This window comes from Pyrgilauda ruficollis, unplaced genomic scaffold, assembly GCF_017590135.1.
Source record: "Pyrgilauda ruficollis isolate IOZ18807 unplaced genomic scaffold, ASM1759013v1 scaffold7, whole genome shotgun sequence".
Lineage (NCBI taxonomy): Eukaryota > Metazoa > Chordata > Aves > Passeriformes > Passeridae > Pyrgilauda > Pyrgilauda ruficollis.
The window spans coordinates 8,799,165-8,817,482 of NW_024528821.1; the positions used below are offsets into that span (position 1 = coordinate 8,799,165).

An 18,318-nucleotide genomic window follows, 5' to 3' on the forward strand; every position below is an offset into this window, starting at 1 on the left:
CATCTCCCTCCTCTCCATAAACAACAGAACTTGCTGGCAGTTGTTTTATACCCTGAAGCACCTCTACTTATTTTCCCAAGTGATATTTGGCAGAGGAAGTCAGTTCCTTTCCTTTAAAACTGATAGCAATTTTTCTCATTCATGTTAATTAAAGTAGATTTACATTTGGAAAAGAAAACAATGGTCTTTGCCTTCTTTATAAGAGAATCTTTTAATATCATAAAGAAAATACAACTCAACTGAAAACATCAAATATGTGTCCCCAAGCAAGAACTGATGGAACAAGGAAAAAGATCCTACACAGGAAGAGTTACTAGATAAGTGCTTATCTTGTAATAGTAAAAATAGAAATTCCCAAACACAGGTTTTTACTTTAGCTCTTTGGAAGATTTTGATTCTAGAAGTCCAGATTTTGAAGACAACTATATTCAGTTAATAACATCGTAGTGATTTAACCCTCCTTGTTGTCATCCTGAAGCCCACCACTTTCTGTGAATGCAAATCTTTAATATATTAGGTTAGCATTTAGAAATAAGGGCTATCAACCAGTAAACAACCAGTACACCTATTATACTGTCATCTAAGTCACGCTGCATGGGTAAGATTTTTCATTTTGAAGAACCCAAATTTCCCCCTTGTGATATGTTAGTCACTGACGTTTTTACAGTTGTAGCTTTAATTACCCTTTCTCTCACTTCAGAGATTCAGGAAATAAAGCTTGCATCAGTAAATATCATGAGAAATCCTTGTCTGACATTTCAACCTGACTTTCGAATTTAATACGCATTTTTTCAATTATGTTTATTAATAAGGTTGGAGGTAGCTTTACTGTTATTAATATGAATTGCTTTGCCATAGCCCAATACTTCTGAGCTACCCATGGATGGTACGAGACACACATGGATGAGAGGTGCTTTCAGGCTTCTACATGAGAATGATTTGCATTTGAGAGCTGTCATACTCTGTGGAGGTAAGGGAAGAGCTGGCAGCGCTCCAAGCACATCTGGAGAACTTGTCTCAGCTCTCCTCACTCCCACACGTGCTCCAGGGACCACAGAGGAAACGCTTCATATGCCCCCCTCTCCATCCTCTTCCCCAAACCCCAAAACAAAACAGGCATGAGGAAATTAAATAAAGCAGCTCTGGATAATTGAATCGATCATCACAGGAACACAACAGCTAACAGGAATTTTGAGGGGATGGTGTCTCTGGGGAGATCACACCAATCCCAGCAACACTACCCTGGGAAGTTGATTTCAAGACTGTCTTTCATAAGAATCAAGTTTTTTGCTGATCATTACTATTCAAGGTAAACTGGAGGGTGAAGATGCTCCTCCCAAATGTCCTAGTTTACATGGAAAAAAAAAAAAAACAAAGCAGAAGAAAAACACACTTTAACAAACACAGATGGAGAGATAAGGAAATGTCTTCTATATTCAGATTTTCTGCTGTACACAAAGGGTATGAAGAGCATCTCTTATGTGCCTTGACAAACTGTTAGACATATTTCTAGTTAGTCAAACTATTAGGAAAAATATTAATCTAAGAAGTTGTTAGGAATAAATTCTATCACATCTTTGGATTAGATGGTGCAGAAGAAAATGAGATTTCACAACCCAGTAACAGAACTACAAAGCCTAATGGGAAAGATTTTCCTGTATTGTCTGTTGTTGTGGATTTAAAAGATCAGCATGCACAAACACACAGAAGAAAATGATGCAAATGTCAATTTGTAAAGCTCCAGCTCTGCTCACTGAGCCTAAGTACTAAGTGAGATCCAATGGCATCAGCACCAGCAGGGGGGAGAGCTCCAGCTCAGGCAGGCACCAGCTGTGGCATTTGGTGACTCTTGGAAGGAAAACAAAGTAGAGAAATAAAGACATGAAAACCAGCTGTAGGGTTGAACTCCCAAGAGCACTCTTGATAAGATCACGGAGGCCTCTCTCTCCACTGAGATCAGAAATATCTCTGCAAAGGAATATGGTTATTTTACAAATATATTGCTGAAACAACTGCACAGGGAACAACTCACTCAGCAGAATCTGCAATTCTTTTATCATCAGTTTAACTGAGAACAAAATCACAGAATATTTATATGTATTCTCAGAGAAAAGAGAGCATTTTTTTCCCAACTGACCTTTTAAAATAATTCTGCAGAATCGAGACCTTATCATACCTAAGCTTGAGGATCTCTCCTGGCAGTGCAAAGTCACAGAGGCAGTTCCCACCTTCCTGAGTGTCTGGAAACAATCTCAGTGTTACTGGGGAAACTGGTACTAAGCAATCAACCTCCACCAGCCATTTCCAAGCCTTAATTTAATTGAGCTATGGACTGTGGAATACAGGCTGACTGAATTGGAACCATAAAAGGTTCCAATCCAGGAACAGTTGGAACCATAAAGGGTTCCAATTCAAAGGCAGTTGTGCATTCTTTTCCTTCTGTCCCTTCCCATTCCCAATGCAAATATTGAAGGAAGGAAATTAGGAGGACCAATCCTTTCCTCCAAACAGTATAGTCACTAAAGTCAGCCCCAGCTTTGAGTATGTGCTGGGAAGACAGGGACTCTTGTGGAGAAATGGTTTCAGAAAGCAAGTATTTTAAAACAAGACTTCTTTTTATTTAAACATCTCACTATGTATTTTTGTCATTCTGGGCAAACAGCCAGTAAGGGGAAGAAAAAAATCTCCTGCAATCCATGAAACAAGAGAACACATGAAAATCATAATGTTATGATTCAGCCATCTTTTCTACCTTCCACAAATACAATACATTGTACTTGGAGTTTGAAATAGGCTCTATTTCCTATTACAGAAAGAATAAACTTTGCAGACATCATGAAAGGTGCCTGAGCATGTGTCCAGCTGATGCTCTCTGTGCTCTGCTCAGGACTGGCCTAGGTGGACTCACAACCAGGGCACCCTCATGGCCCACTGTGGCTTCTGACAGGAAACCTGCAGGGCTGATTATGAGCACTTAAATGCCAGGATCCCTTATTAACCATTAACCATATCCCTTATAAGCCATTTCACTGCAGAACTGTGCTAAAGCAAAATGGAGCTAATGCACTTTCTAATGCAGCAAAACATTCTTGCATCCTGACCTGTTATCCACTTGGAAAGAGGCTCTGTGAGAACCAAGTTAATACTGTATTTCTCAGCAGCATTTTTAAATACTCTTGTGGATATTGAAACAGGTGTCAGCTCAGGGAAACTGCTGCTTAAGTAGGTTGTTTGATGGGACTGCATTCACTGTTGGATGGAATAAAAACATTTCCTACATGTTTTATCCATGGAAAAAGAATAAATCACTTCAATAGCTTATCTAGGATTCAAAGTGCACAGCATGAGAGTATGATGTTTCCTACAACATTTTCAGGACCTCATTACTCTTTTTTGAGGCTGGCTTCCACCAGCTTCACAAATTCCCTCTATTTTCCCCCTCTTTCTTCTTTCCACCACAATTTGTTTCTGGGTAATCCCCATCTCCCTCTCAGCTTTAATGTGCATCTCTATTTCACTGTACATTGTCCTCCTGTCCCTGTTTCCTCTGTCACCTTCTCACGACACATCACCACAGTTCATGGTGCATGAAGCCAGTGAAAAGTTTATTTCTGATCTGGAGTAGGCACCTGCATACAACTGAGCTGCCTGGGGTTACCCACAGCCACCCAAGGCAGAGTTGAGGCCACTCTGCTTCTGTGCCAATGCTTTCAAGCCATGTGATACAGAACTGAACAATTTCTGGATTATTTAAAAGAGTTCAGGAGGATATTGCTACAATTTCTGAAATAACAATTTAGTTATAACATCTTATTTTCTAAAGCTTCTCCATGAAGATAGATGTTTTTCCTACACACAAAACCAGAGTAGTAGTATTTAAAATTAGCATCCAAGTGAAGAAAGATTTTTCTCCTCCTTAATTAACATAAGGCCAATATAAGGATGTCAATATCCCTGAGTTGAAGAGTTTTGCTTGTAATAAATAAAGCTTTTCCATGATTATATTTTAGTAATTTAAAAAAGTTGAATCTGGTTTATAAACAAAATAGATGGTTCTTAGTGAAGATCATCAGATTTTTCTCAAGTTCAATATCTTCTTCCCTCTTAACCTGGAAGCTGGTTTGCCCTCTAAGCCAAGCAGTCAATCATTGTCCCCTGCAAGTGTTAAAAAAAGTAAGAATTTCCAACCTCAGTGAATCATAACAGATTATAAAACTGCCTCTATGACTGGACTAGAATACTGAGCTTCTTTTATTTTAATGCCATCGGAAAAATCCTCAAGTAGAGGAAGGCTGCAGAAATTCTGCTTCTATTTATGGATTTTTCCCCCTCTCTGTTAGTTTTACTGGCACAAACTCCTAAAACCAGCACTGGTGGTGTAGACAGGCTTGCTGGTAGCCTCATCTGCCCTTCTCTGCCGTTATTAATTCATCATGTGTGACCTCTAGGAAAGCCTCAAAATGATTGGAAGACTCCTGAGGAGGAGACCCTCTAGAGCAACAGCACACTGTGCACTTCTTAGAATACATCTCTTAAAAATTATTTCAGCAGCCTGAAAAACAGAGGAAAAAAGTATAAACTGAAAGGATTTAAGGGCCACCATAAAGCTGCTAGTTCAGAGAGCTGTGAAGGATGGAAGGAAAGCACTACATCTGCTAAGTCTGAGTTTCATATTCTAGAAGAAGACAAAGATGCAAAGAGCTCACACTTTGGTCTATGTTCAGAAACTACATTCCTCTTGGGAAAAGTGTCAGGAAACAGTTTAAAACCACTGATGAACAAAATGTAGGTGTCAAATAGGAGAATCTGTCTTATCTTAAAGTGTGTCAGAGGAAGTGAATAGATTTTGGGTTGATAGAAGGTCCTACAAAAATACAAAGAGAAGATATTTCCTTTCTCAAAGCATGGAGCTGAAGAAGAGAAAAAACAAACCAGAGGAGAGAAAATTCCTCCACAGGCTCACTTTTCAGGGGAAATGTGGCAGTGGGTCTCTTGTACCACTTGGACCACGGCTGTGTGCCAAGGCACTGCAGAACAGCTGAGGTGAACCCCAGCTAAGCCTTTAGAAGAACAGTAAAATCTGCAGAGGCAAAATTATTTGCTCCTTACAGTATCTGTTTGTAGCTTTTAGTAACCACAAAACACAGAGAATGTGGGATTTTCACTTTCTAAGAGCCTAACTCAACCAATAAAACTGAAGATCAAGGAAGTTTTCTCAATTTGTCTGGTCACTAAGTGGCAGCACATGCTTAATTTCATAAATAATTCAAGGTAATAGGAAGTATTAACTTTAAAGTAATTATTAGCAAAAATAGTGCTTTCTATAAGAAGCCTAACCAGCAGCATAAACAAATACTTGCACTCTTGGGAATAATTACATTTTTATATTCATTAAATGAATATTTTTCAAGGACATCAGTGTAGATAAGCATGGGTTAGGGCATAGCATTTCCTGCAACTTACATATGATGCTGCATGGAAAAATGTATTTGGCTCAATCACAGTTTCAGAAAGGAACTAGGTTGAGACATTCTGCAACAGAACTACACATAAATCCAGACATATCAGCAACAGAAATTAAAAGTCAGACTTTTGAATTCATTTGTATGATACCACTCTTTTTAGTGCTCCTAAATAAAGTTGATTCTACCAGGAATAGATTTTTGTTTGCCCCCGTCTGTTAGGACAGGTTCCCTGGAATACTGCACTTCTCCAACCATCAAACATGCATCAGAACAAACGAGAGCAATCCAAACGAACAATTCGTACTCCCTGGCTGGATTATGTGTGTCATCCACACCCATCAATAAAACAGAACTCTTCAGTAAACCCTGGATAATGTTTCATTCAGAAACTACGTGACACTGGGCAAGATTTGTCTCAACTCTCAAGCAGAGCAGCTGAGTTACTTGTGTACAACTACACTGACTATTTGGTGAATGTGTTTAGGCTTTTGGAATATTGCAAGAATGAGACACTAATGTAAAACACTGCAATATGACTGTTCACTGGCTGAAATTTTTTAAACTGAAATTATAGCATGATAATCACTACACAGCTGAAAATCGGGAAACAACCATCATATTACCTGTAAATTAAAAAACCCTCAGGCCACACATCACATCTTTCACTGAGCTGAGGTCTGTATGTGTGCATACATATATTTTTAATATTGTCAATCAATTGTTATGTACTGGATGCAGAAATTACATTAACCAGTGTATGGATTTACAAAGCAAGACTACAACAGGCTCTGAATGTCATGGAGAACAAGGGTAAGGAGCAGATCCCTAACTGAGTATTACAGAATTTTAGAAATTGAATTAGTTTTGAAAGCATTATTTGCAGGGGAAAATTGCTGGAAATGCATCTGTAGCCACACAGAGATATTCAGAGGGATGTAAAGATTCAACTTTAACAGAGATGGCAACACATTGTTCAATTATTTTTGCTAGAAGCCTTTAATTTGCCACTGAATTTCTATACTAACTGAGGAATATAGGAACATGAATTTCCTTTGTTCCAGAACTCTTTCCCTTGGCACATTTCTATTCTCAATACAGAAGATCACTATTCTAACTTGATTGGGAACATGTTTTGTTTAATTCCATGACATAGTGATATACAAAATATATATACATTCTTATTTCATTCCCCTGCTCACTTCTCTGTGATCTTTGCCTAAATAAAGAAGAATAAAGATAGAGATTTCAGTATTTGTTGTAGCAATGTGATGAAGCAAACTCTGCTCCCTTATAAATGGGTTTATATAGCAGGGCTGAAACCTCATTCATAAAATGTATGGATTAGTCAGCATGCAAATGATAGCAATAATTAAATTAATTTAGTCATGTGTATTTACACATAACGAGTGCCTTTGCCATGAGCTATTATTAGCTCTTATAAGTTATTTAATTCATAATGAGGTAGCAGAACTATGTCTGATAATGCCAGCAAAGTGCTTGAATTTTAGAACTTCTAGAGCACAAGACCATGTTCTGCTCCTATTTTGGCAAGTGGCTCAGTGAATGTCAAATCATGCAGCTGTTCCTCAGGTAAAACAAACAAATGTTTCCACCCAAGGAAACAAGTCAGAAGCCAAATAAAAGTACTGCTACTTTTTTAAGCAAAACAAATTGTGACTGGGCTTTGCCACCAGTGCTGAGCTGGACTGAGCTGCCTGGATGCCCTGTAATTGCCAGCTCAGAGAACACACTGCTGCTGGAGCTCGCTGCAGTCACAGCCACTCACCACGCTTTTAAAACAAAACCAGAATGACATATAACTTGAATTCTGGACCTTGTTAAAAAAATTCTAGGCCAAGGGTCATTGTTTCCTATGCCTTAATGCTCATATGGCAGTCATGAAGTGTAATGCTCCAGTGTGAGATAATAAAATGCCTTTAGTACATTTCTTTGCATCACTAGATGCAGCAGTCACAAAAGAAGAGCAGCACACAACTGCAATAGATAATGAAAGCGAAGGCAACCTTTTCCACACACCAAATGCATTTGCAAACGTATTTAAAAACACTGATCTTTTGCAGAAAAGTTAATACATTGTTTTATATTCAAATGTAAGTCAAATTTCTCTGGTTCTCAATGAACAGTGGCAGCACCCGATTTACATTTGTTTCAAAGCAATTTAACTTTTTCCAATGGTCTCAGAATAGTCACATTCCAGCCCACAGATAAGAAAATCACTGTTAGCTCTATTCCAAAGAAACAGTCTGTAAGGTTTAGACAAGCAGAATTCTCCTTACAATAATTTTCAGTCAAGGATTGCCTCAAACCAGGTGCTGGACTTCGCACTCAGTCTTGTCAAATTTCATGAGGTTTGTGCAGACCCATCTCTCCAGCCCATCGAGGTCCCTCTGCCTGGCATCCCTTCCCTCCATCATCACCCACACCCCACAGCTCAGGGTCACTGGCAAACCTGCTGAGGGTGATCCCACTGCTCATGTCACAACAAAGATGTTAAACTGCACTGGTTCCGATGCTGACCTGAGGAACGTCACTCACTCCTCACTGGCTTCCACATGGGAATGGAAATGCCACCTGCAACTCTTTAAGTCCAACCATCCACCCAAGTGGTCCTTCTATTAAATCCATGGCTCTTCCAGTGTAGAGACAAGGATGTCATGAGGCCAATGTCAAATGCTTTGCACAGTTCCAGGCAGATGATGCCAGCTGTTCCTCCCTAATCCAACAACACTGTCACCTTGTCATGAAAGGCCACCAAACTTTTCAGGCATGATTCGCCCTTAGTGAAGTGATGTCGGCTATCACCAACCACCTCCTTTATTTCCATGTGGCTTAGTACAGTTTCCAGGAGGATTTGCTCCCTGATCTTGTATAGAACCAAAGGGAAACTGACCAGCCTGTAGTTTCCCAGGTCTTATTTCAATTTCCATGTCAAGAATTTGGCAAGATGTACAGACAATGCTCAAGAGATACACCACATACCCACTTCAAAATTTTCCAGAGGAAGCATTCAGAAAAGCCGGCTTCTAACAAAGAATCTAAAATACAATTACAGGTGAGATACACTGCACTGACAGACACTTTGCAGATCAGCCACTCAAAATGCAAACTGGATTAATTAGCAGCGTCCACCCTTAATCAAGAGCCCTAGGAATCAAAAGACTAGATCTGTCTGGACCCATCAAAAGACTACAAACCAACTGCCTACAACTGAGGCAGAAAAGCCAATGCACTGGAATAGACGAAAAACTGTAAAACAAACAGACCTTGCTACACCTGGAATCTGAAGTGCAAACTACACAGGAGACAAAGAAGCTGTGATTAACACCTTGTCAGGGGAGGGCAGCAATGCAGTAGGATAATAAGGGAAGCTTCTCATTTAATCTTGGCACAGTTTGATTAGATGTAGATTTCTTTAATTTCTTTCCTTAAATCTTTAATAAATATTTGCCAGTTTGGGTTACCATAGATAAAGATCTTGACCTGTATTCTACCAAAAATACCCTTTATTTAATGACTGATTGTTGCACAAGTCCTTCCGGGATGTGAAGGCATTATTATTTTACAAATGGAACCCACCAGCTTGTTCCCAGATGCATCATCTTCAGATTCAATAAGCTTCCTGCATAAACAAGAAATTGAATGGCCTTTGTCCTTATTAGCTAATAGAAAATTAATTTTTTAGTGTTAATTTTTGGGCTTGGGCCAGTTGCCAAATGTTTAGGGCAGCTGCTACATCTATAGACAATACACACAAGTCAGAGATGGAAAGATCTATTGGGTTATTTCCTTTGACTACAAAATGATGAAGAACAGCAATCAATAATCACATGCTTGTCACGTCCTCTGTAGTATATAATCAGATGTGTTGGCTGGTTTTAAACAACTACAGCCACAAAACCTCTACCACTTCATTTATTGCTTCATACTACTCTAAAACAAACAAGTTGGCAAAAATGAATAATCAGTAGAAACATAATAGCTTTACAGAAGCAAAGAAAGAGCCAATGCACCCATCTAGTCTGATCACCTCCATAGCCAGAACAAGTTTCAACCAGTGACCCTCACATTAACCCTCATAGCACAAGGGCTCCAAGCACTAAGTATGGTTCCTTGGCAAACTATTCCCATGTTGGATGACTACACCGTTTAGAAACTGTCTCTGATTTCATATTTAAGTTCCCCAGAGTGCCAGCTGCAGCTCCTGAGCCAGCACTGCTGGGTCTGTGTCTGCCAGCAATGGTTCTGCTGCGTGTTCTGCACGAGCTCCTGGTGATGACAGCATCACCTGGCAGGTGAGAGAGCCACAGAGCTCCTTCCTCCTGCACCCCAAACTTGTTTCTATTATCTGAGTAACAACTTAGACTTTCTCTACAGATTTCTCTACCTTTAAAATAAACCTTGCCTTGAATAACAAGTGCCAAAGACACAACTGCATTCTGTGCTACTCTGGGATTCTCTGATTTCATACATGCCTGGTGTTCAAATGCTCGGAAGTGCCTCATCTGAGAAGTGTTAATGACAGCTGCTATACTTCATAGTTCCTTGACAAGACTCATGTACATATACAGCCCAAAGTAGCATTTGACTTGTTGGCTCCATTTATCTCATTTACTGGCCCTTAAGGCCCCTTTCAGCATTACTGCTTTCCAAAGTAGCTCCTATTAAATATTTTATATTTGGTTACTATCCCACACACTGAATTTCATTCAATTTGCTGTGTATCCTTCTAGATCTTTGAAATGTTCAGTCTTGACTTGTGTGTCAGGGATAATGCTTTAATGTCTGAAGTTTAAGTATCAAATAAGAATCATATTTCTAACATTTCATGACAATTTCTCATAAATATTTTTACATCCCTAACACTCTGTCATGTTACCATCCCCACATTTCAGATATTAAAAGCCCAGCCAGGTAAATTTTAATACTGTAATAAACACCTATATTTTTTGTAATTTAAAAATTGAAAATACTATATTTTAAATATATTTGGTAATTAATGCTTCAAAACAGCCAACAGCAATAAAGGCTGGAAGTACCCCTTTTAATAGTCTGTTTCACTCCCCTGTTTCAACTGCTACTACCCCTATGCTACAACATGGGAAACAAAGGATTCAATAAATTAAAAATATAAAAAACAATTATCCTTGACACAATAAAATCTTTTATCTGCAGAAACTAAACAGTTGTGTAAAGTCTGATCTGATACCACCTGAAAAACAGATAAGAATAATAAAGAAATTTTTCCCAGTTAATAACAGAACTCTTTATTGAAGAGCTTTATGCATATTACATGAGGCTTAGAATGAACCTGTGGAAGATAAGAGATAAAATAATCAATGTGTATATATATATATATATATATATATATATATATAATTTGGGCTCTTCAGAGGACTGGCTCATCTTTTACCTGTATCTGTATAATGTGAAGTAACATAAGTTTTGATTTTGATGGGAATCTATTAGCTTTCTTCTAATGCAAATAATAAAAATCACTGCCTGGAAGCATTGTTTGGGAGATTAGAAAACAGCCAGCTGATAAGGTTAACAAAGTTAACTAAGTCTTTGGTTATGTCCTGTCTCTATGACAGTGTGTTATTCTGATTTGGCTTATTTTTTGCATTTTTCCTACTGTTTCATGAACTGATAAAACTTCTTTGCATATAGGAAAGCGTTTTTAGTAATACCAGACAACCTGCAAAGAAGAGGCACTCTGGTGTAATGAACACAGAGTATTTCCAAATGCTTTCAATTCCACCCAGCAGAACGGGAGTAACTATGGCTTCCTGTATACTTTCACTACAGTTTGTCACATTTCAGCCCCTGAAATGACAGTTCAATGAAACCAGGTTTTCTACTTCTTGGATACTTTCTTTTAGGATGACTATAAATCTCAGTCACAGTTACCAGTTTATCACAGAACTGAGGAGACCCAGAAGCATGCCAGAAGCATGTCTCTAACTAATCCCCTGGGCACCCTCAGGTTAGCAGAACAAGCTACATTCGAGAGAAAAGTCAAGAAACTAATTCAAAGATGAGGAGTTAAGAAATGCCACTGAATTTGGTAAGTATTTATAATCAACCAGGTTAGATGAGCAGAAGGTTGTTTCTTGTTCTGCTAGTCTTAAGGAAATAAAATGGCCAATAAGAAAAAACCCGAATCAACATTGAAATATTTATCATCTGTTTTCAGATCACTACCTCTAAAACACATGTAAAGGAAATATTTTTAGAAATAATTAAATCAAACAAACAGTGAGTCTGTAAGAAAGACCTACTTGTGGTAGAGAATTGTCCCTGTTTGTCTTCTTCCTGTTCTGGTGACTCACTGTAAGCACCCAAAGAAGGGCCCACATTTGAAATTACCATCACAAGCTGCTGGGCAGAAGCCAGTTGAAGAACTCTTCCAAATACAATTATTACTCATATGAAAAGGAGGAAATGCTTGACTGCCCTGTCAGCTGCTTTTCGGGACGTTTGCTTTTCTTGTATTTGCACATTGATCAATACAGGAAACTAAGAGAAGAAATTCTCTCAGCTGAGGAATTTTGCAACACTTTTCAAATTAACTGAAATTTTGATGTATTATTTGTGCAAACCAATCCAAATGCCAACAAAAAATTTACAGAGATAAACCAATTCCACACTTTTTACCTGCTTACCTTTTTAACTTGTGTAGCACCGGATTTCAGCACAAGCCCTCACACTTATGAGGTATAAAGATACTGCCAGGCCTCAAACTGTCTAAGCTGCTCCAAGAAGCAGCTGTATTGAGGCAGAACAGGTGTGTATTTGCCACCAACCAGAATAAGCAATGCAGCCACCTCCAAACTTACATCCTGTAATAGGTTGACATGCTTTTAAAAGATCTTTCTCTCTGTTTTGGTAGTATTAGAAAGTCCTCTAGTTCTCTAGGAATAACTGTTTGCAAAATTGTACATGTATTTTAAAATTCATCTGACACTTCAGGTTTCCACTTCTTCGGTTGACTAAGCTGGTTTTTCAGCTTTATCAGAATAGCACCAGTCAAGGACTGTACTAACACCATCACCAAAATATGTTGGTGCTCTCAAAGGACATAAGGAATCTTTAGGACAGACAAGCCACCAGGGAGCATTACAGCAGGAAAGAGGGAAAGCAGCAGGATGGAAAGCTTCTGCCACGTATTTTTTGGCTGCTACATTGTACACCTGAGCTAGACAACTACACTCCAAAGAGTACTCAATTGCTGTTTTCATTTCTCTTCCATGGACATATAAAACTTCAAATTCCATCATCCATGCTGAAAGGGCAGCAACAAGAGGGAGAGAAGAGCAGGAGACTGGGGGTGGGTTTTCACCATTGAAAATGATAACATTGATCTGAGCTGGCAAAGCCAACAGTCAAACATCTCCATCCTGCTCCCCAGCTGGCTGAGGCTCTGTTTCCACATTCTGACTCCTCAACTTCCCCTGTGGGAACCTAGAACCTGAGCTCTGCCAGCTGTCCAGAGCCCACATCCACCTACATGAGTCCATGCACAGGAACTATTTTTTTTTTCATGACTGCAAAAATCTGGAGCTTTGGAAGGAAATAATCTGAAACCATTTGAAAATGGCAACCCACTGCCATTTCTCTTACCAGAGGCTTCTTTCCATAAGAGTGACCATGATTCAAGAGCCCTTACTGAGCCCAAAACAGAAACTTAACTGAAACTGCAGGATTTGATTTAGCTTTGTGCAAAACTGGAAGGGACACGCAGTTTTTTTTCTTTTTTCCAAACAGAAGGTAGTTAATAATTCAATCTAAACTGTTATGAAAAAATGAAAAAATGAAATGAAAAAATAATTCTACACAGATTTATGCAAAAACTCAGTTGTTTTAGACTCTACTTATTATGGCTCTTTATTTAACATTAATAAACACTGTTTGAGTTGCAAAGTAATTGCAAGTAAATGTGTTTATTTTATTGCATGTACAGCTGTAGTATTGTTTTTGCCATTATTAGCCACCAAGCAATGTACACGATAGCTAGAAGAAAGCTCAAAAAATTCCACTAGAGCTGGCTGGTAAAGTACAGAAAATGCTTTCTATTTGATTTTGTATTAAAAAGAAATTGGATATCAAAAGTCTAAAATGGTGATGCCAGAAAGATATTTTGAGAGAAATCACAGAAGACTGCCTTTAGAGAAAAGACGTCAACAAAAATGAGTGACTGAAATAATGTGGAGTACTTCAGACATGGACAAGAGGTACTAGGGATCAGAAATGAATTATTACACTCTAAAATGATCCAATAAAAATCGAACTGTAGTGCAGTAATCAGAAAACGTATTGGAAAAGAGATAGGTTATAAAAAGAAAAAGGAGCTTTCAAGTACTGTAGGCTATTAGCTACTACTGAGAAATCTGGATTCAGGAGATTATATTTCTAAAAAAATATGCACACAACCAAACATAGCTGAATTTGCCGTTCAATAGGTAGTGAACTATAAAAATTAAAAAGATAGATTGGAGACAGAATTACAGGCTAAAATAAAAATAATCAATGCAACCATCAATAGGAGTTTTGAAATGAACACTGTACTGGCTGAGCACACAACCACGCAGGCTTCAGGAAGAATGACTCAATTATGTTTTTCCCCACAGGCAAAGATATAAAAGATAGTTGTAGACACATTGAGCACATCAGAGAAAAGCATTTGGGCAGTGCCCCCTGTTGCAAAGGAAGAACTGCAATTCTAAACAGTGAATAATTAGGGACACCCTGGAAGAAATAAATCTGGGCTCTGATGCCTTTGGCAGAGCTGCCCTGGCCCCTGCAGCCCCTGTGCCCACCTTCACAAATGCTCACCAGCACATGCTGCCCACAAACCCACACAAAATGGGAGGGAAGGTCTTCCTTTGTCGAAGCAATGGAGAAGCACTGGAACAACTCAGCTGGGAAAGACGAGGGCTGAGGATTTTTGAAAAAGGCTTCTTTTGGAAATGTGAAGCCTTATTTCTAGTCATATAAGCTTCCTTATAAATATATATTGATATCATCTTCCTTGTAAAAGGAAATTATGTAATATTCTGGGAAACCTTTTGGCCTCAACAAAAATTTACAAGTACATAAAAAATAAATTTGGAGATTTCCCCTTCACCAGGAGTTTTATCACTTTACAGTGAAAGTCCCCCATCTATGATCAGGAGCATAACCCAAACCTTTCCATGGTAATCAAAAGGTGCAAGCATCCACAAGTTGTTTTGTCATAAAGAAAATAACTGAGAAGTCTCTAGTGCTGAGCTGTAAATTCTGCATCACTCACCAGGTCCCACTGACAGTGCACAGCTCACAAGCTCTCTTAACAATTCAAGGAGATTCAAGTAAGATTCAATTCAAGCAAATTACATCAGGTACTTTCTGATTGTGTAACTGGAGGTATGTTTATACCAAATTATGCAGAAAAACAAATTCCAAGCATGCACTATGACCCTGCCACATCTGCCACAGTAAATTACATGCTCTAAAAGACCTTTGCGTGATTGGGCAATAACAAAGTTTGCTGTCTCAAAAACACTGTTTGGGAGGAAAATTAATGAAATAGAATGTTCTCAAACCCAAAGTGCCACTTGACACTGATGTTGAACAAAGCAATGAGAAGGGCAGACAAGTCTGAACAACACTTACCATGACTTTGGTACATATAAAAGGTATGTATCAATTCATAATATGCATTTACTAAAACATAATTGTAAGCAGAGAGGGAAAAAGTTAAAACACTACATTGAAAGATGAGAGTAAAACCCTTTCAATTAAACGGGAGGGAGAAGTGCTAGGAACCATAACTAATACAATACACAGTCTAGAAATACCTTTTTGTCCGTTTGTTACCTGCTTTTGAAATCTTTCCACAAAGTTTCCAGCAATAGAGCTGAACAACCCTAACCTGACATCCTAAGCAATCCCCACTTGCAGGTATTTCCTCCCACACGGGTATTTTTAGGAATAAAAACCCATCCCCAGCTCCCCTTCTGGATCAGCCAAGGCAAAGGAACATGGTTACTTCACAACGCGCGGTCTGTGCTGCCCCAAGGGCTGCCCCTCTGTGCTGCCAGAACAGCTCCTGGCCAGAGCTCATGATCAGAAGCTGACAGGTGCTGCTCAGCTGAAAGTCAGAGCTGGGAACATGGCAAAAAAATCCACATTGCAGATCATCTGAGGTAGAAATTTAAGACAAAGAAAAAACCACTGGCAATATAATTAGTCATCAGAATATGTGAATCTGATTAAAATATTACTCAAAAACATCTGTAAGGGAAAAGAAGCAGCCTGCAGGAATTGTTCAGTGCTCCTGAGCCCATACTCTAGAAGCGCTAATTGTACACATTTCCTCTTATGCTCATGTTACAAAGTACAGAGTGAGGGTATAGAGCTAGATAAGATTAAATAAACAAAATTAATATAGAAAATGCTGAATTTTATTTTGTAAGCCCTTTATATAAAAAAAAAGTTGAAACAAGCAGCATTCAAATCTGCTCTCTTCTGAAAAATGAACTGAAATTTCATATACAGCTTCTCATTTTTAACCTATTTTCTATTGCAGGAATTAGAAATCAGCTAATGCATTTAGTTTAGCTTTCACTTTTTGAAGACTGCAGCCATGGGGCACTATGTTTCTTCTAGATGAAGCAGTCACTATGTTTCTCCTAGATGAAAGATACTCTCTACTATTAATACTCCCCTTTTGTGAGATGGGGATATGCTAATATACGTAACCGTGAATAATACAGATTTATGCTGATCTTCATCTTACTGCCAAGCCCAAGAGGAAATGAAATACTAACAAATTTGAAAATGTAAGATAATACTTTCTCATGTAATTTAACACACAATGAATTAAATGGGTAAAAATTAAAAAAGGTTGGAAAGGAAGAATGAACAACCTTTCTCACCCACATGACAACAATAAATTCTTAGATCTCACATCATCAAGAAAAAATAATATTTAGATTAAACCTTGCTAGACTCTAAAATGGCAATTTGTCAGTATTTGTCACGTCTGTATCCATCCTATACTCATTTGCTGGATCCCTTCTTTTTATTCCACTTATGGTATTACAGTTTGGGCAAGTCAGGAGAAGGCCATGAAGATGTTCAGTGAGCTGGAGATGAGGAGACAGGCTTGGGCTGGAGAAGAGAAGGTTCTGGGGAGAGCTCAGAGCACCTCCCAGCACCTGAAAGGGCTACAAGACAGATGGAGAGGACATGGAATGATAGGGCAAGAGAGAATGGCTTTAAAATGACAGAGGGTGGGTTTAGAGGAGATACTGGGAAGAATTATTTCCCTGTGAGGGTGGTGAGGCCCTGGCACAGGGTGCCCAGAGCAGCTGTGGCTGCCCCTGCACCCCTGGAAGTGTCCAAGGCCAGGATGGACAGGGCTTGGAGCAGCCTGGGAGAGTGGAAGGTGTCCCTGCCACGGCAGGATGGAACAAGATGATCTTCAAGGTCACCTCCAACCCAACCCATTCTGTGATGTGGCAGCTGTAACTCATTTTGCTCATTTGTAACTCATTTTGGGGATGAAAAAAGCTCCAGTTCTTTTTGTATTTAAAACCATTTTGGTTGACAGTATAAGGAACCAAATGAGAGGAACTTGATCTCATTTATTTAGCAGCCTTAACTGTAATCTTCCATGATCAGAGTTCACAAAGTTTTTCCTTAGCCTTATTTTGCACTAATGATATTCAACTTTCAGTTTTAAGCAGAACATCCAAAACTTTGATGAAAAACAGGTTCCAACTGGTAAAAACAGTTACATTTTAAGACATGTAAGGAAAATTGATTATATTTCAAAATAACTGTTAAACTAAGCAAAATAATTCCAAAGGACATACACACAAAATATGACTATAGGTTATTTCTGTAAATCAGACTGCTAATCTTCTAAAACATTTAAAAATTTAACCAAAAGAGATGAGAAATAAAAAACACTGTAAACTTGATAAAACTACATAAATAAAACATCAGGATAGACATGCTGACTGTTTAGAATGGAACTGTTCCCAGCAACACACTTGTCCAGAGATGTCCTCCTGTAGAATTCACAGTAAATGCTCAAAAAGTATTTTGTTCAGTGTTTGCCTGGTCTCATAAAGATTGTGAAATGAGAAGTCAGACAATCCTCACCCTTCTGCACTGCAGCACCCTGACAGAAATCAGACACTTATCTGTCTACCCCATCTCAGTTTTCCCCCCTGTGGCAGCCTAAATAAACTGAGGTCCCAAGAACTGCAGAATCACTGCAAAGTATTTTTGCCCTGTGAAGTATTTCTGGAGATAATTTTCCTTTGCATTCATACCCAGAATACTGAGAAAATAAAAAGGATTTAAATGAAAGGAGTGATAATTTATATTGCTGCTGGCTCCTCAAGGCACATCCACTACACTTGCTGTATCACACAGGGGAGGAAAGCCAAGAGATTTTTTTCCTGAGCTCTAATGCCAATTTACTGATTTCTGGAATAAAAATCAGACTTGACTCTTCTCCTCAAGCTTTCCTCCCTCCCCTCCACCTCCACCATGAAAGAAAAAAAAAAACATTCGGGGAAAAAAATATTACACAATCTTGTGCAAACGGACTGATAATTTTTACTATGCTGTAGGAAAAGGTCATTTAGATTCTGGAATACAGAAAGTATTTCTGCTACATTCTAAACACTGTTTCATTATCTTTAATGTAAGATACTAAATATTGATATTTGTCTTTAAATTAGTGTCCATTGTGCTTAAAAGAGAACCACAAATAAGGGAATGTTTTAATACCGTGTAATGATTTTAATAGACCACATGAAAATTGTAAAGATTAAAA

The 18,318-nt window shown here is 38.5% G+C and overlaps 1 protein-coding gene across 4 annotated transcripts in view; it reads right to left on the reverse strand.

Annotated features, from left to right (window-relative positions):
• Positions 1-18,318, reverse strand: part of TENM1 (teneurin transmembrane protein 1) — a 225,769-nt gene that overhangs the window by 175,445 nt on the left and 32,006 nt on the right. For 3 of the 4 annotated variants that reach the window (XM_041485142.1, XM_041485143.1, XM_041485141.1), the window contains exon 3: positions 2,946-2,952. The exons of the other annotated variant lie outside the window; for it this stretch is intronic. In XM_041485142.1, coding sequence (XP_041341076.1) covers positions 2,946-2,952 — 7 coding nt within the window. The remainder of the gene's footprint in view (positions 1-2,945; positions 2,953-18,318) is intronic. 4 annotated transcript variants of the gene reach the window in all.